The sequence below is a fragment of the Lissotriton vulgaris genome, chromosome 3_2 (genome assembly GCF_964263255.1).
Source record: "Lissotriton vulgaris chromosome 3_2, aLisVul1.2, whole genome shotgun sequence".
NCBI lineage: Eukaryota > Metazoa > Chordata > Amphibia > Caudata > Salamandridae > Lissotriton > Lissotriton vulgaris.
Window position 1 is genome coordinate 197087609 of NC_141690.1, and position 23338 is coordinate 197110946.

Genomic DNA, 23338 nt, shown 5'->3' on the forward strand with positions numbered 1-23338 from the left:
CCACAGCACAACGCAGACACGCCCACAAGGGACTACTTTGCTGGCACGGTTCTTTTAACTTTTAAATGTATATGGTGGGCGTCTGCATAGCCTATGTCCTTCTACTGCAACTGCCCTTTCCAACGCTGTATTGGGTGTTGTGATTGGTGCTGTGGTTCCTGAGATTACCCGCCTCAAAGGTTTGGGCTCTCTCTTTATTATATTAGTACTTGCAGCCCGTCCCGACCTTGTCCGGGAGCTTTCAGGCTTCCCCCTACCCCCGCCTGCCCCGACATTGCCCAGCAGCCCGTGCCCCCTCCCGCCCCGTCCCCCGCCTGCCGCCTGGCCCGACCCTCGCGTGGCCTGAGTCAATCCCCTTCCCCGTACCCCGCCTTCCCCGACCCCCCCCTGCCCCGACATTGGCTTTTGTCCATTCCCCACCTGCAGCCCGTGCCCCCGCCCGCCCCGTCCCCCCTGCCGCCTGACCTGACCCTCACGTGCCTGAGTCAATCCCCGTCCCCCGCCTTTCCCGACGCCCGCCTGCCCCGACATTGCCTTTTGGCCTTTCCCCGCTTGGCCCGACACCCTCCTGCTTACCTTTTCCGCCGCTCCTGAGTTCTGATAGATACATCAGCCGTGTGGATTCCTCACCTTGTGAATATCCCCCTTGCGTCAGCAACATTCGGAAATTCTTTTGTAGCCTCGCGCCGACGTGGACTCGGACGTCACAGAGACACGACATCGCTCGCGACTCCGCTGACGTCACCGACGCCTACAATAGGCCCACGCCGGCGTGATGACATCAGTTCCCTTTTTTCCGCGTCGTCGACGCTAACGGTTTAACGGGTTACTCTGTAGCTTCTAGTTTCCTATTACTTTGTTTCCTCGATTCTCCTTTCTCTGACCTTGTTGCTCGTTTGTCATGTCGACAAAGAAGACAGTGTTTAAGCCTTGTGGAGAATGTGGGAAGATGATGTCCGTTACGGACCCTCACCAAGACTGCATATGGTGCTTGAGCTCGGACCACGACGTTGAAGGTTGTTCATCGTGCCAGAAGATGAATCCGAAGGCTCTTCGAGAGCGGGAATCGAAGCTCCTGGTGGGCAAGCTTAAAGCAAGTAAGGATAGAAAGTCTTCGAAGCGCTCGAAGAGATCGAAGTCGAGATCCAGGTCGAGGTCTCGTGAGGCGTCGGCCTCGAAGTCCTCGTCTGACCATGCTTCCGGTTCTCGGAAAAAACATAAGAAGAGGAGGCATGAATCCCGTCATCATTCAGGGGATAAGTCTGGTTCAAGATCAAGGTCTCCCAGGAGGGTGAAGTCGAAGGTGATTCCTCCACATGTTTCGGATCATGAAGGTGAGGCTTCGCCTTCGGAGTCGGTGGCCCATTCTCCGACTCCAGTTCCGGATCCGACTCCGGCTCCGTCTCCGGCTCATTCTCCGACTCCGGATGATGCCGATGGAGTTTCAGTTGAGGGGGGATCTTCGAATCCTGTTGAAGAGGCAGATTCAAACCTTCCTCGAAGTCATCCTGAGCATCCACCATTCCCGACACCAGGTCAGGACCCTTCCGCGTTTTTAAACGCGATGTATGGTGTTTTCTCAAGATCATGGTTCCCCTCTGGTGCGCATTCGGGCCCCATGGGTCCTATGGCCTTTAATTTGGGTGTTCCTCACTCATATGCTCTGGCACTATTCATGCCGTTTATGCCAACCCCGACTCCGCTGTGGCAGTGCCAAGCTCCACCAGGGTCGACGCCGGTGTCGACGCCGGCTCGCCCGAAGTCGACGACTCCGGCTCCGACGTCACCGGCTCCAAGCAAGTCCATGGATCCTCCTTCCAAGCCCTCGGATTCGGTTCCGAAGTCAGCACCGGCGCCGTCGGATTCGGCTTTGGATTCGGCTGCACTTCGAGTCAAATTCAGTTCTCGAAGAGAAGCTCAACGTCTGCTTGAACAACAGAGGGTTGATGAGTCTTCTTCAGATATGGAGGAAGGCGAGCTGGATGCTGGCAGTTTCGACGACCTGGCAGAGGCAAGTGGTCTCGAGTTTTCCCCGGAGTGGTCTTTGCCTTCGGGATCTGATACTCCCTCCAGGGATATTCAACCGTATCATGTTGTCATGAGGAAGGCAGCTGGACTTTTGGGTTTGTCTTTGCCTACTGTCGAATTTAAGTCGAATTTGCTCACTGAAGTTCTTCATTCTCCTAGTCAGGCTGTGGAGCCTTTGCTTCCATTTAATGATGCCTTAAAGGATCCCATTATGGAGGTGTGGAAAAAGCCTTTCTCTGCTCCTGCAGTTTCCAAGAACGTGGCTCGGAGATATAGGGTGGCTCCAGAGGACCCTGCATTCTTGTCGTCACACCCTTCTCCTGAGAGCTTGGTGATTCAGGCTACATGTTCTAAAAAATCGATTGGGGCTTTTCCGCAGGTGCCTGGCGACAAAGAGGCCAAGAAACCGGACCAAATAGCTAAAAAGAACTTTTCTTCGGCTAGTATGGCACTGAAATCTACTAATGCCACTTGCCTTATGGGTAGATACATTCATGCTCTAATGGACTCTATGCGCACATTGATCCCTAAGGTTCCAGAGGATAGCAGAAAGGACTTTGAGGAAGCATTGTCTGATTCTCAAGCTGCTGCCCGTCAGGTCATCCAAAGCGGGCTTGATACTGCGGATTCTGTGGCGAGGGTCATGGGCACAGCGGTTGCCACTAGGCGTTCGGCTTGGTTGAAATCATCCGATTTTTCAACTGATGTGCAGTCTGCTTTATTGGATTTGCCTTTCGATGGTGAGGGGCTCTTTGGAAGGAAAGCAGATGCGCCCTTGGAAAGATTCAAGGACAGCAGGGCGACGGCCAGATCTCTTGGTCTTCAGGTCAGAGGCTCTACGACCAGGAAATTTAGAGGTTTTGGCCGTTCCTTTCGTACATATAGACAAGGGCAGCAGCAGCAGCAGCAGCAACAACAGCAGCAGCAGCAGAATACCCTGTATAGATCATACAGGGGAAAGCAGAGAGCACGTCCTCGAGGGCGTCAACCCAATTCCTCCTCTACCTCCACCAACCCCCCCAGCCACAGAAAAGCAGCCCTAGATCCGCCATTCAGGATCATATAGGCCCGGTGGGGGGCCGGCTTACCCATTTTCTGCGAGATTGGGAATCGGTTACATCAGATCTTTGGGTTCTCAATCTCGTAGAAAATGGGTATGCCCTTCCCTTTCGGGAATTCCCTCCCAATTACCCTCCTTGCCAGGGTATTGCTCAGAGGAACATCTGTTTCTCCTACAGGAGGAAGTCCAAACTTTAATGAAGAAAGGTGCGATGGAGGTGGTCCCAGAGCGGGAAAGGGGTCAGGGATGCTACTCCCGGTATTTCCTGATTCCCAAGAAGGATGGCAGGCTTCGTCCTATCCTGGATCTCAGGATCTTGAATTTTTACCTGAGGCAGGAGAAATTCAAGATGCTCACCCTTGCACAGGTTCTTCAGGCTCTGCTGGAAGAAGTCTGGATGGCGTCGCTCGACTTGCAGGATGCGTATTTCCACATCCCCATCCTGAAGTCGCACAGGAAGTATCTCCGTTTTACGGTGGGGTCGCAGCACTATCAGTTTGCGGTCCTTCCGTTTGGGCTTACTACTGCGCCTCGAGTCTTCACCAAGGTGATGGCAGTGGTGGCGGCGCATCTCAGAAGATCGGGGATTCCTGTATTCCCCTATCTGGACGACTGGCTGATCAAAGCGGAGTCGTCGGAGATTGTGCTTCATCATCTGCAGGAGACAACCCAGTTGTTGTACAGGTTGGGTTTTCCGATAAATGTACCCAAATCTCACCCGGTGCCCTCCCAGCGCAACCTGTTCATTGGTGCTGTACTGGACACAACTGTATGTCGTGCATTCCCTCCACCTCAAAGGATTCGCGACATACAGGAAATGATTCCTTTTTTCTACAATGGAGCGGTTGTTCCGGTCCTGAAGGTCCTTCGCCTGCTCGGTCTGATGGCTTCTTGCATTCTCCTGGTCAACCATGCACGCTGGCACATGAGGACACTCCAGTGGTGCCTCCGCAGGCAGTGGTATCAGCACAACGGAGATCTCAGGGAGTCGTGAAGATCTCCAGAGAAGCTGCAGCGGATCTGTCTTGGTGGGGCGTGGAAGGCAACCTGTCTCAGGGGAAGCCTTTTCATCTGCCTCCTCCGGTGGCCACGGTGATTTCGGATAGATCCACTCTAGGGTGGGGTGCTCATCTGGGGGATCTGGAGGTCAAGGGTCTTTGGTCTCCGGAGGAAAGGTTGCTTCACATCAACCTTCTAGAAATGCGGGCGATTCGTTTAGCACTCAAGGCCTTTCTCCCTTCCCTTCGCGGTCAGTCAGTTCAAGTCCTGACGGACAACACGACCGCGATGTGGTACATCAACAAACAGGGAGGAGTAGGGTCGCAGTGTCTCTGCAGAGAGGCACTGCGTCTCTGGTCCTGGGTTCGGGACCATCAGATTTGTCTGATGGCAAATCATCTGGCCGGGGTTCTGAACGTTCGGGCAGACGGTCTCAGTCGGCAGTTCTCTGCCGACCACGAGTGGAGGCTTCACCCAGGGGTGGTTCACAGCATCTTTCAGATGTGGGTGACTCCTCGGGTGGACCTTTTTTGCCAATCACGAGAATGCTCACTGCCCGTCATTCTGCAGTCTCCAGTATCCGATGCAAGGAGCCTTGGGGGACGCGTTTCAGTTGAGCTGGGGAGGTCAGCTCCTTTATGCGTTCCCTCCCATACCCTTGATTCCTCGGGTTCTGAGGAAGATTCGCCAAGACCGGGCCCAAGTTATATTGGTCGCCCCGGATTGGCCAAGAAGGGTGTGGTATTCAGATCTTCTCCACCTCTCCTCTCACCGGCCGCTCCGTCTCCCTCTCAGGGCTGACCTCCTCTCTCAGATGGAGGGGCAGGTTCTACACCCCCACCTCCAGACGTTACACCTTCATGCCTGGAGATTGAGCGGGGCAACCTGAATTCCTTTTCCCTCCCGCCTGACGTTGTGGATGTCATCTTATCCGCCAGGCGTGACTCCACTAAGTCCATCTATTCCTATAGATGGTCGAGATTTGTTGAGTGGTGTAGGGAGAAGTCTATTGACCCTGTGAGAGCCCATTTATCTGATATACTACAGTTTGCTCTTTCTCTGGCGCAACAGGGGCTTTCTGTTGCTACTGTGAAGGGCTACCTTTCGGCGCTGTCAGCTTTTCTCTGCTTGCCTGACCAGCCGTCTCTTTTTAAGTCTCTCGTGGTCTTGAGATTTTTGAAGGGCCTCACGAATAAGTTCCCTCCTTCACCTTTTATTGTGCCTCATTGGGATTTAAATCTTGTTTTAACCTTTCTGATGGGTGCTCCGTTTGAGCCTCTTCACAAATGTCCCATGAGGCTTCTTACCTTTAAAACAGTCTTCCTCGTTGCAATAACCTCGGCAAGGAGGGTAAGTGAGCTTCAAGCTCTGAGCTCTAAGCCCCCTTTCCTGACCATTCATGCTGATCGAATGGTTCTCAGGACCAGGGCTGCTTTTCTGCCTAAGGTGGTGACTCCCTTTTATTTGAGTCAGTCCATTATCCTCCCCCTCACCCTTCTAAGGAGGAAGAGAGACTGCACCGCCTGGACCCTAAGAGGGCGGTTTCCTTTTACTTGGACAGATCCAAGGATTTTCGTTTGGAGGACCAGCTCTTCGTTGGGTTTGCTGGTTGCAAGAAGGGAAGAGCGGTCCATAAAAGAACCTTATCAAGATGGATCGTTCTCTGCATTAAGATCTGCTACTCTTTGGCCGGTAAGGAACCTCCAGAGGGTATAAGGGCTCATTCTACAAGAGCTAAGTCTTCGACCTCTGCGTTGGCTAGAGGTGTGCCTGTTGAAGATATTTGTAGAGCGGCAACTTGGTCTTCCCTCCACACTTTCGCGAAGCATTACTGCTTGGATACTGAAGTCAGGAGGGACGGCCATTTTGCGCGCTCTGTCCTTCAGGATTTCCTGGTTTCGAAGAGTGGACACCCTCCTCCGGGAGTGGGGACTGCTGTGGGACTCTATTCACAAGTTGAGGAATCCACACGGCAGATGTATCTATCAGAAGAACAAGTTACTTACCTTCGGTAACGCTTTTTCTGGTAGATACAATATCTGCCTGTGGATTCCTCACTGACCCACCCGCCTCCCCGTTGTCCACTCTTCTATGCCAGAGTAATTGTAATGTAATGTATATATATTTTGTTGTCAAGGAAATGTGTTGCTTTCCTGCATTTGCTTTACACTGTGTGTTTTGCCTTGACTTTTGTATACTGTGTATACTTTGTATATATCTATTGTCATTGGTCCGTCCGTGTGCCTCGATGGCACGGAAAAAAGGGCGGAACTGATGTCATCACGCTGGCGTGGGCCTATTGTAGGCGTCGGTGACGTCAGCGGAGTTGCGAGCGATGTCGTGTCTCTGTGACGTCCGAGTCCACGTCGGCGCGAGGCTACAAAAGAATTTCCGAATGTTGCTGACGCAAGGGGGATATTCACAAGGTGAGGAATCCACATGCAGATATTGTATCTACCAGAAAAAGCGTTACCGAAGGTAAGTAACTTGTTCTTCACAACTCCTCGCCGCTCTGCTCCTCACCGCTTGTCCGCCGCCGCTCCTCTCCCGCGCCATGTCCTCCCTCCGTGCTGCTCTTCACGTGACCGCTCCTCCCCCACGCCATGGCCGGAGCTCCTCTGATGCGCTCCTCGACGTGAGCACGCACGTCGCGGCCGGCGGTACTTTGAGGGGGACTACTTTTTTTTAAATATACATTTTTTAAATAAGGTTTACTTTTAAACTTTATATAGCCTATAACCATCTACACACCCTGACGATTTCTACGGTGTATCGGGTGTGTAGATTGGCGCAGTGGTTCCGGAGTTTACCCGCCTCAAAGCCTGAAACTTTCTCCTTTAATACAGTAGTATAGATTCAGAGATTCTGTGTAGCTTTGCCGACAGTTTGGCTCTAGCCGCCTCTAGTGCTAAGTCTCTATATTCATGTCTCTTAAGCTGTAGTGTGTGTGATTATCTCTTCTGTGTAATCGCTGGCCAATTGAACCTCTAGGTCGAATTTGGCGACCTTGTGTGTCTCCATCGCCGCTCTCTTGTCCCTTTTGTATCCCACCATGAGAATAGAATCTCTGACCTTTTATATCTGTCTTGTAAGCTTCCCACAAGATCTATGCTGTCTCTTCCAAAGTCAAATTTTCTTCAAAGTAAGGTTTTGTAACCTGCACTAGTCCTGTCTGTATCTGTGGAACCTACAGGCCCCATGGCTGTAGCAATATACCTCGACAAGTGCTTCGTGTTAGCGCTAAATAGCAGGCCCACAACCGGGAGTGGTCCGAAAGCCCCTGCGCTATATGGTGCACATCTCTGAAGTTGGGCACTCTATCTGCATGTGTAAGAATACAGTCAATACATGAGTGGCTATTATGCACTCCTAAGTAATATGTGAAATGTTGTGCCTGTGGGGTTTGGGTACGCCAGACGTCTGCGAGTTCAATCGCCCTTATAAATTCCGTCAACTTGGATTAATTGCGAGTATGTGTCCTGGGGGGTGAGTTGGGAGGGGGGGTTCTACCTGTCTTGGATAGCATTCAGCATCGTATTAAAGTCCCCCCAATCAGTCTGGCAGTCTCAGCAGAAATGCACTCGGGTCAGGAATAGCTTTTGTGTGTAGTGCCGGCGGCATGTACACTGAGACAATATTTTCAGTTTTCCCCTCCCACTTGCCGGTAAGTGCTGCAAACCTACCCTGTTTGTCCATGTTCAACGATTAGTTGAAACTGTTTCCTCACAAGAACACCCACCCCTCTCGACTCAGAAGTGAAAGCAGAGTGTGCCGCTAATTTATACCCCCACCTATTGAGAGCCTTGCAGGCATTGCCCACCAGGTACGTTTCTTGCAAGAGGGCTACGTCTGTTAAGTATTTGAAGGGGATGATGAGTGTGTTAGGCATTACATCTTAGTGTCCTTAGGCTCAATCCTTTTATTGTTTAAATGTAATCAAAGGAGTCCTTGTTGTATAGAAAAGTTGCTTTATTAGTGTGGATAAAAGCGTGAACAGCCGACACGTGTTTCGCCCCTGTGGCGAATTGCGCCAGGGCTTTTTCAAGGCTGTAATGAATCACAATAAAAATTGTAAGTGTACATAATTGAGAAGAAAACGCCTAAGACCCCCAAAAAACCGTGCAGAAGTATGAAGGAGAAAAAATTAAGTGTAAATTCATTGGTGTGAGTTTTGGTGCATGATCACCGGGTAGGAAAAATCCCATAAGTGAGTTTTTAGGAACAAGTATGTACATGCAGACAGAAAACGTCAGACACTAAGAGTTACGACACCTCAATTTTGTGCAGGTTTGGATACGGAACTCAGGAAGATTACATTTGTGATTAATTAGAGGTGAGATAGGATCTAAGTGATAATGAATGAGCAAATGCCACCACAGGTCTAGTCGTATCGGACTCAGCAGCGCCCCTAATCTTGGTCGTCCCCCTGGTACTCGGTAAGCGCTCTCCACTGAAACATACTTAGATTCGCCTGGAATTTGGTCTACCAAATCAGCACCAAGTCAGACAAGCGGCCATTCTAAAAACATGCTGGAAATTAAGAGCAGCTCAAGAGGACACGCTCATGGGCCTCTGTTGGATTGAGATGAATAACCAGATAAAGTCGAAAAACGCCTGGAAAACAGTATGTGAGAACGCCCTGTCAGATCTCAAGCTGGAAAAGGCATGGAACACAAACCTAACCTTTGCGGCTTTCAAAAAGTGACCAACGGGGCTGCAAAGCAAAGATCATGGTTATTAGATAAAGCTGTAACAGCAAAGAGAAAGCATGGTTGGACGGTGTTGGCCACGTATGGGAAAATAGAGCCGCAACCCTATTTAGTCAACCACATATCCACAGCCACCTAAAAAATACTTCTAAATCTACGGCTGGGAACTTCCATCTTAAAAGACTAGACACCAGCATGGAAGCAAACATGGTCGACCCCTGACTGCAGACTATGTGGACAAAAGGAAGAATCAATGATGCACATATTGTGCATTTGTCCCTCTTTGAAAAACTTGAGACGTTACTACCTACTTCACGTATTCCGTTTTTTTCAAATTAGATCATGCCGCCCAGCCGTCATGCTAGCACTGAACAGTCATCAATTGCAGACAGCTTGTAGGGCCGCTAGATTTTGTCAAAAGGCACTGCAGCTAATTCAAAACACCGAGAAAAAGGAAACCAAAGGCCCGAATCCGGATGCGTGAAGTGTAACGAACAGAAACGTTGAAATTCCTTCCACAATTATATTAAATACATGGACTTCCAGAAAGCTTTCTTTTTAACTATTCGAGAATTTGTACTTTTCTAAAACATGTGTTTTTATGCAACAATATTGTAAAGGTTTTAATTAACTACACACAATAAAACTTACTTTACTTGGAATGGCCCTGGGGATGGAGGAATTTTAAAACCAGATCCTCAACTTCTGATCCCCCTATAATTCTCAAGGTATTGCACCTAGAACTCCCTTCATAGTTGTCGAACTTGGCTTCGATTGCTTTTCTTGTCTCGTATAATTCACTAACTTGACATTTGAATGTAGTGGTGTCCTTCTGAAGTTCTGCAGTTTTCTCCTCCACTTCCGTGACTCTTGAAACCCTTTTCCTGAGGTCCTCGCAAACAAGAGAGACCTCTGTGATTGCTGAGTCAATTCTTGATTCCAGTGAGGCTTGCACTCTGTTAAAAGCTGCCATAATGTCTTGCAGGGTGAGGTCTCCTATATTCATGGGTGTCTGGGCGTCTGCCAGTGCACCGTCGCGGGGGCTCTCCTTAGCATCTGGTTATTTAGTCAAGGCGTACTTGTCGAGTTTAGATTGGTGGTAGTTCCATAGGCCTTTGCTGCTCTCCCTTCTGTATATTGTTTTTCACTTGTGAGCTAGAATCGAAGACAACTAGTGTTTACTCTAGAATCAAAGACAACTGTGCATATGATATGGCAAATGTTCTATAATGCATTCCCCCTAGAGTTGAGAGGTTGAGCAGGCTCCCTGTTTTTGACAGAAATAATAACACATGTTTTAAAAGATGAATTGCTTAGAAATTCTTCTACAACTTCAGCAGTGTTCCTTTTTTAATAAAAAATATTTTTTTTATTTTATTTGCTGAGGATTCAAACACAAAATGTACAGATAGAAGTTCAGCCATCACATCATTTTTCATAATCATTTCATTTTCCCCTAGGGAGGTGATGCTATACATTTAAAAATAACACTAAAAAGAGCTAAGTAATGAAGAAGGTCCAAAACACATATAGCAGGAAAATTAATTGACAACTTGATAGTGAATCATACCCTGCCAGATAGTATTAATTTTCATATTGCCTTAGCCCTCTGATTTTAGCCTCATCTTTTTCTCATGCAAAAATTTTGCCAAAGATACTCCACCACTCCATTACATTACATTGCTTCAGAGAAATCCATGCCCGGGCTATAGCCAACCTAGCAGAGATTATAACTATAGCCATTAGAGCCTTCTTTGCTCTATTAGCATCTTCTCTATAGCCCAGCCTTATCTCTGTTGTAGAAAAAGCCTCATCTAGGTCAAGCTGGTTTTTTAATACATTCCGAACTCCTTGCCAAAAGGGCGTTAGCTTAGGGCATATAGCAAACATGTGAGCAATATTTACTCTGTGTCCCCCGCAACGCATTTTATTACTAGAATGCTGTGTGGTTGCTTGTCCCCATCTTACAATTTTATCGGGCGTATAGTATAACATACATATAGTTTAAATTGCTGAAGCTCTAAGTTCATGGACCATACAGCATCTTTTAATGTAATAAGTGCACATTCTATTGTTGTACCCAATATTTCCTCCTCCAGCTTTGCACTCCACTTCTCAGCTAAAAGGCCAGTAGGATCCGGTTTTTCCTGACTAAATAATTGATAGGCAATACCAATTGATTTTCCTTGGGAAGGTTCATGAAAAAAAGGCAGTCATTTCTGGGATTCCACAATTTAAAGCCCTTGTGATCTCAAGAAGTAATCCCTTAATTGGAAGTATTTATAGTAACGCTGTCGTGGTAAAGAAAGAGTCTTTCAAGTCTTGAAAAGTTCGAAAGCCCTCCGTATCGTAGAAGTCTCCAAGTTTATCTACCCCCAGACTAGCCCATTGTTTGGCTATACCCTCTTGAAAGATGTCTGGGAGAAGTGGATTATCCCACAACGGGACCTTATTAAAATAAATTGGCAAAGAGTGCATATTAGATATTTCTCGACAAATTGAAGCTATGTCACTTAAAGTCTTAAAACGTATGCTTTTGTAGTAATTAGGATCGTGTATATGGTAAATAAATGTATTACTATCCTGATTTAACAGCAGCTTATGGCTAAAATCTTGGTCACTACTAGAGAACAGGCTCTGAAATCTGCTCGTAAATGAGGCCCAGTAGTATGATTTAAAGTCGGGCAATCCTAGACCTCCTTGACCGAAAGGATATTTTAAAAATTTCATAGCCCGACGTGCTGCCTCTACCCCCCAATAAAGCTACCTATTATCCCATTTAGTTTTAAAAAAGAAAAAAACTGCAATTTCAAAGGAATAGATCTAAATAAATAAAGAAACCTAGGAAGAATTGTCATATTGTCAATATTACATCGTCCAATGATACCAATGGGAAGCTTGTGTCAGTTCTTAAGTTTCCTACTAGTATCGATCAAAAGTGCTTCATAGTTTAATTTAATAATGTTTTGAATCTTTGGAGTGATATAAACTCCAAAATATATAGTCTCCGGGCAATGTCCCAATATGGAAGACTCTAGAGGAGAGGTAGAGATACTCTTCGGGTTGATACCAATGATGCCTTCCCAGATTGTAGCACTCTCAAAACAGGGCGACCTACCCTTGATGCAGCGTTTACCATCTCAGTCTCTTCTCCCTTCTCCTCTCCCCACTCATTAAGGTTCAGACTGACCCCAGTACTTGCCGTTATTGCTGCCGTCTGAGCTCCAGCGTGGCCACCTCTTGAAAAGTTTGCTTTTGTCATCCCCATTCTCTTCAATTCGATGTAGGGTAGTCCAATACTCGAGTTATCCAGCAGCCGAAAGGAAAGCCGGCAGGAGTACCCAGGACAATCAGTGGCCAGTAGCAAAACCCAGAGTGTCACTTTCTCAGCAAAAAAAATCATAGGGGCTTACCGCGCTTGGACTATCCTTGAAAAAAAAGAGGAGTACAGTAAACTCCCAAATTTCAGCTATATTCAACTAAGTTCAGCTTGCGGTATTTAGTTTCAGTTTGTCATCCAGCCACTGATAGCTATTGAGCCTTTCAGGTTTACCGGGAATCTGCTTGTCCTCTCAGTACAGCAGTTCTCAGAGCTCACAGCAGTCAGCCTGTCCACCAGCAGCCGACAGAAGTCAAGCCCTTCTGCTATGCTGGCAACCCGTCCAACCTTGCAGCGCCGCGGCTCTCCCGCAGCTCACAGCGTCTCCCCCTGCAGCGCGGAGAGCATTCAACGCATCAGCCACTTCAGCACGGATGTTTTGCAAGCCGCAGCAGAGCAGTGGAGCCCTGCCGTAGCAGGTAGAACAAGCATTGGCATAGCTAATAGGTCTCGCGTTTGGGACCTTATAAGTGTTTAGCCTTGCAACAGTTGATGTAGTTGCACCAACAATATTGTCCTGGATAGCAAAACACTTATAAGGTCCCCAAGGCAAGACCTATTGGCTATGCCAATGATTGTTTTACCCATTCACAATGTCTGATGTTCAACCGTGCGGTGCTTTTTTGTGATAAAAAAATACTATGGGTCTTTCACGCCTCTGCCATTTTGGGGTCACTGGAATTGGAGGGAATAAAAAGAGTAGGATACTGGGTGGAAGATCTGTGGAAGTGAGGGATGAATGAAGGAGAGGACTTTAAAAAACAGGGAAGTGCAAAAGTAAAAAAGTGGTTACTGACTGGCGAATTAAGAAAAAAATGAGAGAATGGAGAGAGGAGGTGGCACGCCAGGGGGCGAATTTGTGTGAGATAGCAGACATGGAGAAAGAGAGCAAATAGGCAAGAAGAGGAAAGGGAGGAAGAGAGAAGACAAGAATGAAAAGCAGGGAGGTGCTGTAAGGGAGATAGGAAACGAGTGGGAAGCAGGAAGAGAAGAGAGCAGACAAGAAATGGGGAACAAGGGTGAGAGGGGAGAACGAGTTGGAACGAAAGGAGGGTGTACAAGCAAGGAAGAGGTGACGGATACAGAAAGAGGAGGCATAGGAAGAAAGATTATATATATGCAGCAAAAGTGGGGCGACCGGGAGAGAAAAGATAGGAAGAGAGGAGTGAAGAGGAGAAAAAGAATTAAAGGAAGCAGAAATATGGAAAGATGCGAGAGGTAAAAGGAGAGCATTGTGCAGATGAAGATTTGAAGATGGACAGACAAGCCGCGCTATGGGTTAAAGTGAGAGGAGAGAGGGAGGGAGTGAAGGACGGAATGGTGATCGGAGAGATGAAAAGAGGCCAGGGCAACACCAGCACCTCGCAAAAGATGTGGCACAGACAGGTCAGAGGAGAAGAGGGAAGGGAGTCAGGAGCGGAAATGAGCGATAGAGAGGTAGGGCATAAAGGGGTGGGGAAAGTACTAGTAACATCTGTTCCCACCAGAGAGAAGAGGCGCGCAGTCATTTTTGGTAAAATTTAAAGCGCCTTTACTAGGCACCACGTGGGACCAGGGTTTCGAGGGGACGTGTTTGTGAGTCATTTAAATTAGTGCTCACAGGCAGAGCATGAGACACCTCTTTGAAATCATTGTATTTCATCAAACGCGGTAACAAATCTCGGCTAATCGGAGCCAAACTGGAGCTGATCGATAAGGTAAGCAGGCGGCACCCAAAGCGAAACAGCAGCCCAGTGCTGACCAGGGGGCCACATGTAAATCAGGAGAGCCGAAGGGGCCCCAGGACGTACATTAAGTATCGTAGCTATAGTCTCCTTGTGAGGTATTAGAAGGCTCAATTCAAGTTACAGACCCCTTAATTATTCGCATTGTTGTGGGGACATCCAAGCCTACACCCTCCCCCACTATATGCAAGCATCGTGTGGAGAGTTGATTGCGATGTGGGAGCTCTGCGCCATAACAAGGGGGGGGCATGTGACAAGCTTTTTACGATCGCCTGGGCCTGATGGGCTGGAGCAGACTGAGGCGGCCCGAGAGGCCTGTAACCACTACCTGAGAGGTGCTGAGACAGACTGCGGACACAGCGGTGCCCCGTGCTGTGAAGACATGCTGAGTGACTGCCCAAAGGTGAGAGTGGGGCGGTTGCACTGAGGTGCTCCGCTGGAGGCCAGCTTGATTCCTGTTGCGGTGCACCGTCAGAGACCAGATGTGTTGGGGCCACGATGAAGGTGATGGTGCAGCCGGGGCCGAGCAGGTGAACTGGGTGAGTGCGCCCTCTCTATTCTCCAAGTGACTGTGCCATCGGGCCCGCATAGGCTGTGCGAGAAAACGAACCCCCGGGGGCTGCGTCGAACACTGAAGCTGTGGGGAGCCCCTCACCACCTGCACCGGACTGGCACTGCAAGCTGCGGGGTGGGGGTGCTGCCCGCTGATCCGGTGTGAGCTCTGTGGAGGAAAAGCGGTGTGCTGCTGTAGACCGGGTTTGAATGGGGGACACGATCTTGTGGTGAGGGAGGGGTTGGATCCAGTTGAAGTGCGGGCGGGCTTTAAAAAGTGAAAATGCTCACGATGGGAAAACAGTACAAGTAGAGCACAGTTATTGCAAGTTAATGACAAAACCAAGGGTGGAATCAAAAATCTAAGGCCGTGCAGGTGCTTTTTAAAAAAAAAGTAAAAATGTAGGCGATCTTGCGGGGAGAGAGGGGGGTCGCTCTGTGGTGAGGGAGGGGGTTAAAGCACGGGCGGGCTGAAATTGAAAATGCACGCGATCCTGCGATGAGGGAGGGGGGTGGAGTTAAAGCACGGCCGGGCTGCTGGAAAAGAAGCCAAATGTCCGCTGTGCACGTCATGCGCTCGCTTGTGTTCGTGATAGTCAGCTGATCGCTTAAAAAGTAGCACTTTTCTAAGCAGCTACTAAATGTCTCGTCCAGACTAGCGCATGCGCTGGATCAGGCCGAGACCTAAAACGCTGTTCAGTCAGCTCGTCATTATCGATTACTTTAGCGTTCTCTCCCTTTTCCGCCTTTCCACCTCCTTCTAGAACATCCTCAGTACTGTCGGAACTGTCTGCATGCCTTGATTCCACGAGTGCTCAGAGACTGCTCTGCATCCACTGCCCAGTGACGGTGTCTGTCTGCCATCTTCCTTCCGTTAGCATACTGAGTGTTCCATATGTTTCAGATCATACTTTATTTTTTTTAATGATAGAAGACACTATTGAGTAAGTCAGTACAGTACGGGTAGCACAATCCTTCAGGATTAAATTCGATATACTTTGCAGACCAATCCCAAAACTAGAGTAACGATAATTCAATACCAGCTGCATGTACATAATTGTCAGTAAAAAATTCGAAGTCTTCCTTCCTCAAGTGCTCATTTAGTCTCTATTATAAAATATGGAAAACGATACTTAAATAAACTGCTAAGAATTACAAAGATTTTGATACATTGTTATTAGCTAGATGCTATTACATACCCCAGGCCTTGACTATTTTATCTATTGGCATGCATACTGTAAGAAATATGCCTACTTCATATTAGCAACTAATTCTGTAGCTGGTTTCATGCATTGGGGTGACTGGCACAAACCGTGTTATGTGAAAATGTATAACCATTATCAAATTGTACACATTAACAAAGCCACAGCCTCAAAAATGGAAATAAAAACAAAAAATCATGACTTTTCAAAGAAAAAGTACATTAAGTAAAGTATTACTACATAGGTGGTGTTGGAGAAATGTAATGGTAGTATAATACAGGGGGAAAGACTTGGGCCACCCAGACAGTGACGATCGACTTACCCTTTTTAGCATTTAATATGAATAATAATGTGAGGATTGTTTCTTTAGTTTTGGTGATTTATAATGGCTTTCTTGATTTTTACCATTCTTTATTTTCATATAAATCCATGACAAACAAATGAGAAGTGGATCATGGGTGTGAATTTTCAGATGATCAGTGTGCTCTAGAGTGTTCCAAAAACATCTGTTATTGCATCTAATTATCAGTAAGAAATACAAATGCTTGTGAGATTTCTTAATCGGAGGTTGTAGGTTTTCTCTTACAGCAGTTTGTTGATTGAGCACCCAAAGAGATTACTGTGCAATAGCTACCTCATTTGGCTCATTTTCCCTTCTTTTCGGCCTTAGAACTAGTACTTTTAACTTAACAGTAACTTGATAGAACTGTGTTTTATTGAAAACTTCTACTTAAACAGCAGACTATTATCGCACTGTAGAAAATATAATGATGAGAAATGTGTAAGTTATGTCTTTGTGAAAATTTGCATTTCCTCATTTAATAATTTTCACTCTTGTTTTCTGCAGGCATGTTTCTCTCAGAAATTGCACTATTGTCCAGCCTGTTTACTGTTCCTCCCAACCGAGGGATTTTTATAGTTCCTGTGTTAATGGATCACAACGAATGTACTTTAGGTCTTCGGCTTTTCCTGGTCCATTGACCTCTCTCACTGGCCTGAATGTTGTCAGACCCCAGTACCACCCAGTACGGTGGTGGCACTCTTCCCGCCCCTGTTGTGATGACTCTGTAGTGGAAAAATCGCTAAAATCCTTAAAGGATAAAAACAAGAAACTTGAGGAAGGAGGTCCTTTGTACAGCCCAACAACAGATGTGGAAACTGTTAAAAAGTCGATCGGCCAGAGGATTGTAGATGAAGTGAAGCACTATTATCATGGCTTTCGACTGCTGTGGATAGACACAAAGATTGCTGCAAGAATGCTGTGGCGAATTTTAAAAGGCACCACTTTATCGCGCAGAGAAAGGAGACAGGTAATAGAAATATTTGGATATGCTGTATGATATTTGACATTAAATTAAAAAGTGTTGCTTGTTGATGTGCAACATTGCCTATTTTTGTAGTCCTGAAGTTTAAAATGAATGCTGATCATTGATAAATTAGCAGTTCCTAAATCAATCAGTGTTTGAAGGATTACTCTGATTTAAAGAAATTTTTTGCAGTGAACGTCATCTTAAGCATTTCCTGTAAAGCGTGAGTGACTGAGCACGTGAAAGAACAGCTAATGACTGGTTTAGCCACATTGTGATCTCTTTACAATTGATTGATCAGTTTCCTTCAGAAAGAGGATTCTAACAGTATTCTGCAAACTAGTCTAAATCTTGTCATTGTTCTGGCGTTAATAGCAAATTATTATTTCGGTGGAGAATCAAAATGATCTGATTGTGACCAAGAGTAACTGAGATCTGGCCAAGGATTTGGCCCCAAAAATGTGAAATAACTTCAAGGGAATTGCTGCAAAAAAATGCAAAAAGGAAAAGAGTACCTTTTGAAGTATGTAAACAGAATAATGTTACGTGCACAGTTCCTCCACCATCCTACTTATACTGTTTTGAAAATGGCCTAACTAGTATTAGTTGTCCATATTCGAGACATAAGGATTGTTGAAGAATTGCCCCCCCTTCAGTTTCACTTTTGCAAATGGAAAAAGTAACGTGCTTAAAATAAAAGGTTCTAAAATGACTGCTTTAAAAAATAATAAAGTCACGGTTCTATTAAACATGCTCTTACATTTTTTTTAAATAAAGTTGAAGGGTTAGGGTAAGTGATGTGGTTGAAATAAAGGTAAAGGTAAGTGATAACATTTGAATTATAGTTAGCAGCTAGAAGAAGGGATGGAGGTACAGGTAAGAGTAGGGTTAAAGGTTTGGATTATTGTGAATGATGGAGGTTACAATGAGACTTGGGGTGACAGTAGACTTTTTTTGATAATCAATTTTATTAGATTTATGACAACATATAAGTTCATTGGTTGCAGATCAATAATCTTCGGGATAAGCATGACAGTACATACAGTTGACAGGGAAAAGGGCGTTTCATCAAGGTATAACACGGCAGCCATTACATTAAGGACAGTTGTACATGAAATAAAATAAAGGCAGATCATCTGGGAGGAAACATATTAAACCATTTACCCCACACTTTACTGAATAAGTCAGGGCACCCCCGGGCTTCGGATAGGGCTTCCTCCTGGATCCCACACCAGTCCACTCCTCTCCTCCAACCTTTTATATTAGGCACCCTAACCTGGGACCAGTGTGCCGCTATGTCTCTCTTGGCCACGCCACAGCTGCCCCCAACAGGCGCTTTCAACTTATTCTTAGCAGATCTTTCTACAGACCTAAATGAAATCAATGCACATTCCCCAAGGCTAGCAAACAAACTGATATCTAACCTATTATATGCCGACGATGTTGTGCTTTTAAGCCAAACCAAAGTCGGCATGCAACGATTAATCAATGGGATTTTTAGGTATTCACAGGAAAATGGCATGCAAATAAATGAAGCTAAGACCAAAGTAATGGTCATTTCAAAAAATGCTCATCTTAAATCCAAACATAAGTGGTTATTAAACGGAAAAAAATTGGAGCAAGTAGCAGAGTATAAATACTTGGGAGTTACTTTTAATGACAAAGGCAACTTTCAGACACAAAAATCGGACATTATAAGAAAGGCAAACTCCCTAGTAGGGGCCTTTAAAATCATTCAGAAATCAACAGGAGATTTGTCTTATCACCCTTTATTAAAAATAATTGCCGCAAAATTATTGCCTGATCTAACCTATGGTAGTGAGGCACTCAATGGTCAAGATGCTGAAATTATTAATATAGCTGTAGCTAAAACGTACAGATCCTTATTCTCTCTCCCGAAGAATGCCTCACAAGCTCAGGTGAGACTTGAGTTTGGGCTAAACAATCAATGCTACGCAAGGAAAGGGCACATACTAAAAGTATGGAACAGAATAAAAAACGACAAGGATAATGAAATGTCCCGCTTATTGTGGCAGGAAGTGAACAACAAAACAAACACAAACGTCAGCTCCTGCTTAAACAGCGCTATTGCAGAATTTGGTATAACACCAATCTGGGAAACCACAATTACGTCGGAGAGCTTCAAAAAAACAATAAACAAACTCACTAACTACCTCTCCATGATTATGGATAAAGATATTCTGGTCAAGCGTAGCCACGCATGGTCAATTGTCTCTGGATATAAGAAAAAAAAGGTTCAAACCTATCTAGAAACTGCATGGTCTAAGAAAAATAAACACATTTTTATTAATGCCAGATTTGGCTTCTATCCAGGCACATGCCACTTACCACCATGGAAGAGACCACAAGGAAATAACATATGCAGGCTTTGTAACCTAGGAGAAGAAAACATCTTACACCTATTGTGTCTTTGCCCGGATCTGGAAATTGAAAGAAAAACTACAATTAAAAGAATGTTTAACATGCGTAGTGTAAGGACATGTAGACAGGCACTGATCACAAGTCTTAACCCAGAAGATTTGCCGATGAGTTCTGCGCTTGTTAAATTCCTTCGTGCGGTACAGAAGAAATTGGATGCTTTTGATTGACCAAACAATAATCTACGTGAATATGGACTTTATACAATGCAGCTTTTTTTCCTTTTTATGTGTATAATATATATCTAACTTTTGAAAACTGATTGAAAATCCAATTGTTTTATAATTTTAAATTTGGTAAAGTTTTATCTGCTTTTTTGTAAGATTTTAATTAATCAAACAAATAAATAAAATACAAATACAGAACAGGCGCTTGTCCGCCCTAGAACCATCCAAGCCGTCAAACACCTCCAACAACATACGTATCGGATCATTGGGAACCTCCCAACCCAGGGCCTTGCATGAACTCACGCTCCACCCCCCAGTGTCAACTCTCCTTGGCCAAGCGATGTGGGGCTGATGGGTTCATCACTGATTTGCTAATAAGGCGATGTCAGCCGCTATCGGTTGCCAGCCTGCAAGGTAGCCAACAACCTATCACAGCTCTTTACAGTGGCGAATTGACGAAGCCCTGCTGTCTCTTTTTTATGTAATGCCGTACTTTCCACCCGTGCCCATATTGTAAATGAGCGCTTCCAACTAAGTATCTCCGTTGGGGTGGCATTTGGCAATTTTTTGGTTATGAGACATTTTGCAATATTTTGGTTATGAGATATTTTGCAGTAATGAGACCCAGATCTCGGAACCTTGAGGTGACTTTAGATTTTTTGGATCTGGTGTAAAGCCCTAAAAGTCAAACTTCCCATGACAATGGCATCACTGTGTTTGTACATGAAGCTAGTGTTGTTACTACCTCTCGCCAATAACTCTGTAGGGATACGCAAGTCCACAGCATGTGCAGCAAGTCTGCAACAGGATACTGACCGCGTGGACATGCAGAAGTGACAGTGTGGAAATATCTATTCTGTCTGGTGAGAGATATGCCCCTTGTATGATATATATTTTTGAATGAGCTGGAATCTCGAGTTCTGGGTATATATTCCCAGATCCCGCTAATATGGCATCCCATTCCTTGTCTGTCCAAGGCTGACCTCTGTCTTCCTCCCACCTGAATCTAAGTCGTTGCATTGGCCTCAGCGTGTGTGTGAGAAGTGCCTCTGTCAGCCAATGTACCACATGTGACCCACTCCCATTACATGTAGGTATTGTCCTAACATATGTGTCGGCGGCTCGGTTGTCAGATCCCCCCCAAGCAGTTGACAAAGTCTTCAGAAGGGAAGTGTGTAGCAGAAACTGGACTAGCATCTAGAATGGTATTAATGCGCCGTCTCTATATAGGTCGCCCAATGTGTCAAGCTATGCCGCATGCCAGGCCGTCAGGGCCGCCTCCGGGGTACCTAACCTGCCCCTTGGTGTCTCCATCATTGGTAGAATTGGGGCATAAGGAGATGTCTTACTGGTGAGATAAAAACTTCTTCTGTAGCATTTATGGGCTAACCCCAAGTGTAACTGTGGTGGACGGGGGAGTGGAACCGGTGACAAATCTGAGAATGAGCCCAGGGCTGGTGCATGGTTGCTGTGTCTTCCAGGCACCTGTCATTCAACCACTTAGTTGCGCATTGAAGCTGGGCAGCTGAATAGTACAGTTCCATATTAGGGACTCACTCTATTATTGATTATGCTGCCTACATCTAAAACAATTCATATATTTCAAACCTAATAGTTGTAAGGATGGATCTTCATGATCAAAGTTGAATCATTTTGACTATAAAAGTAGAATCCCTCACAATAGCCCAAGTTTTTGTCCAGGGGAGGAACTATTTGCTAAAAATGATTCTAGGATATACTTATCCAAATATTTCAGACCTCCGTTTATAATGAACTAACACACATGAAATTTAATGCGTAATTGTTTTGGTATGGAGATATTACAGATGTTTACTTTGCTACTTAGATGTACTAAATGAATACATGCATCTATAGATTAATCCTATAATTCTAATATAAGCTATAAGAAGTACTGTTGTAATGACAGTTAAATTGTTAATGTGATTTCTCAACAGAGGGCAAATAGAAAATATGGAGAATTGGACCTCTGAAATTTGGGACTCTCTGACCTCATCTGCTCATGCTAGAAACCCTAAAAACTGACGTAGATGTCTTTCCACTTAGTGAATTTCCTTCTTTCCAATTTTGCGACATACATTTTTAATAGCAAAGCAAGAGCTATAAAGGATCGGATGGTATACCTGTCACTCTATTAAAAAAAATGCAGGTTAAGGGGAAGCTTTCTGGTATCACAGTTTACAACTTGCTATAATTTTGATAAGCGTTCAGATTTTGGGAAATGGAGAATAACCATCCCAATTCATAAAAAGAGATCCTTATTATAGCCAAAATATTATAGACAGATCCTATTATTAGACTGGTTCGGCACATTATACTCTGCTTCTTTTCTCAAACGTCTTCCGGTTTGGATTCAAAACGAGAAAATATTCCTCTGGAACAAATAGGATTCAGAAAAAGAAAATTCTGGTCTTGAAGGCATCACATCAGTTCAATTATTATATGAGAAACATTTTATAATGTTGACAAAAGCATCATATAGCGAAAGTTGGCTCTGATTGCAATCCCTGAGAAACTCCAGAGTGCATTCATTTCTTTTTATTCTGGAACCAAGTACTTGGTCTGATCATGTTCGTAAACAAATAGTTTCTCCCTTGAATGGATCAAAACAAGGTTGTCAACTAGCTCCCATGTTATTTTCTTTATATCTTATCCAATGTAAGAAGTACTGTGGGTAAATTACTTCCTGTGGAATAATACACATAGATATTTTATATGCTGAGAATGTGATTGCCACTGACTTAGCTCTGATTGCTCTATAGTTTCTGTATTGTTTCCATGCAAATACTAATGCACATTACTTAAATGTAAATGTGGGAAATCAGAGATTATGATCCTTGGGTAGAAATCACACTCATCAGTGTTCAGTGTGTACCTGCGTTCTGAAAAATCAGCCGATTAATATCTGACATATTTTTTCACTCACAACATGAGTTTTTACCTTTTATATTCAACATCTTTTGGCTAATATGATCTCACCTTCTTCTGTAATAGGAGCAGTTTATAAATAACTTGGTAAAGAAACACCTAATATATGCTGTAAGCATTTGCAATATTACGTTTTCCTCAGCAGTCTTTTTATTTGTGGAATGTATTTACTTTTCCAAATTCAATTTTCTTAACAGAGGGAGGAGAAATGGCTGCTCACTAGTGGAGCTCTCTCCCGACACTCCCTAACTATCTGTTCAATCCACTGTTGACCCGACTGCAATTACCTCAAATGGCTGTCTATGGTTTCCGGGGAGAAGAAGGGTCGATCAGCTGTGTTTGGACCAGATCCAATCGATGAGGCCGCTGATTCGAGGCTGGGCTCGAGCCGTGCAGCGTAGGACCGGGGTGTGGCCTGGAGAACTCGCTCCGCCGCTTTGCTGCTACAGTGCGGCCCCCATCTGCTGCTTCCTGAGGGGCAGCTGAACTTCGCCTGAAATTGGTCCTGCTCCCGCTGGATAAGCGGCTGCGCCGCCCCTGGAGATCTAGTTGCCTGGCGCGCAAAATAGATTACCGGCAGCCGGCCTGTGCGCAACGCCATCAGCCTGACTGGGCTTAGCGGGAGGTGCACAGAGGGCTCCATTCTGCCCCAACTTTTTTTGGCCGGAGCTGGCCCCCACATAATCTGCCGCCCAGCTGAGTGCGGCTTCCTGCCGCGGACTCCCTGTGGTGACGGCGCTGGGGGCGGTCCCGACAGCTGCGTGGTGCCTGTGGGGGGTGAATAGACTCTAACTCCTGGCTGCTCCTCATCCAGTGTTGGGTGTAC

At 45.6% G+C, this 23338-nt stretch overlaps 1 protein-coding gene across 1 annotated transcript in view; it reads left to right on the forward strand.

The window, feature by feature from the left end:
* Positions 1-23338, forward strand: part of LETM1 (leucine zipper and EF-hand containing transmembrane protein 1) — a 733094-nt gene that overhangs the window by 42878 nt on the left and 666878 nt on the right. The window contains exon 3 of the mRNA XM_086964211.1: positions 16501-16963. Within this exon, the coding sequence (XP_086820337.1) occupies positions 16501-16963 (463 nt within the window). The remainder of the gene's footprint in view (positions 1-16500; positions 16964-23338) is intronic.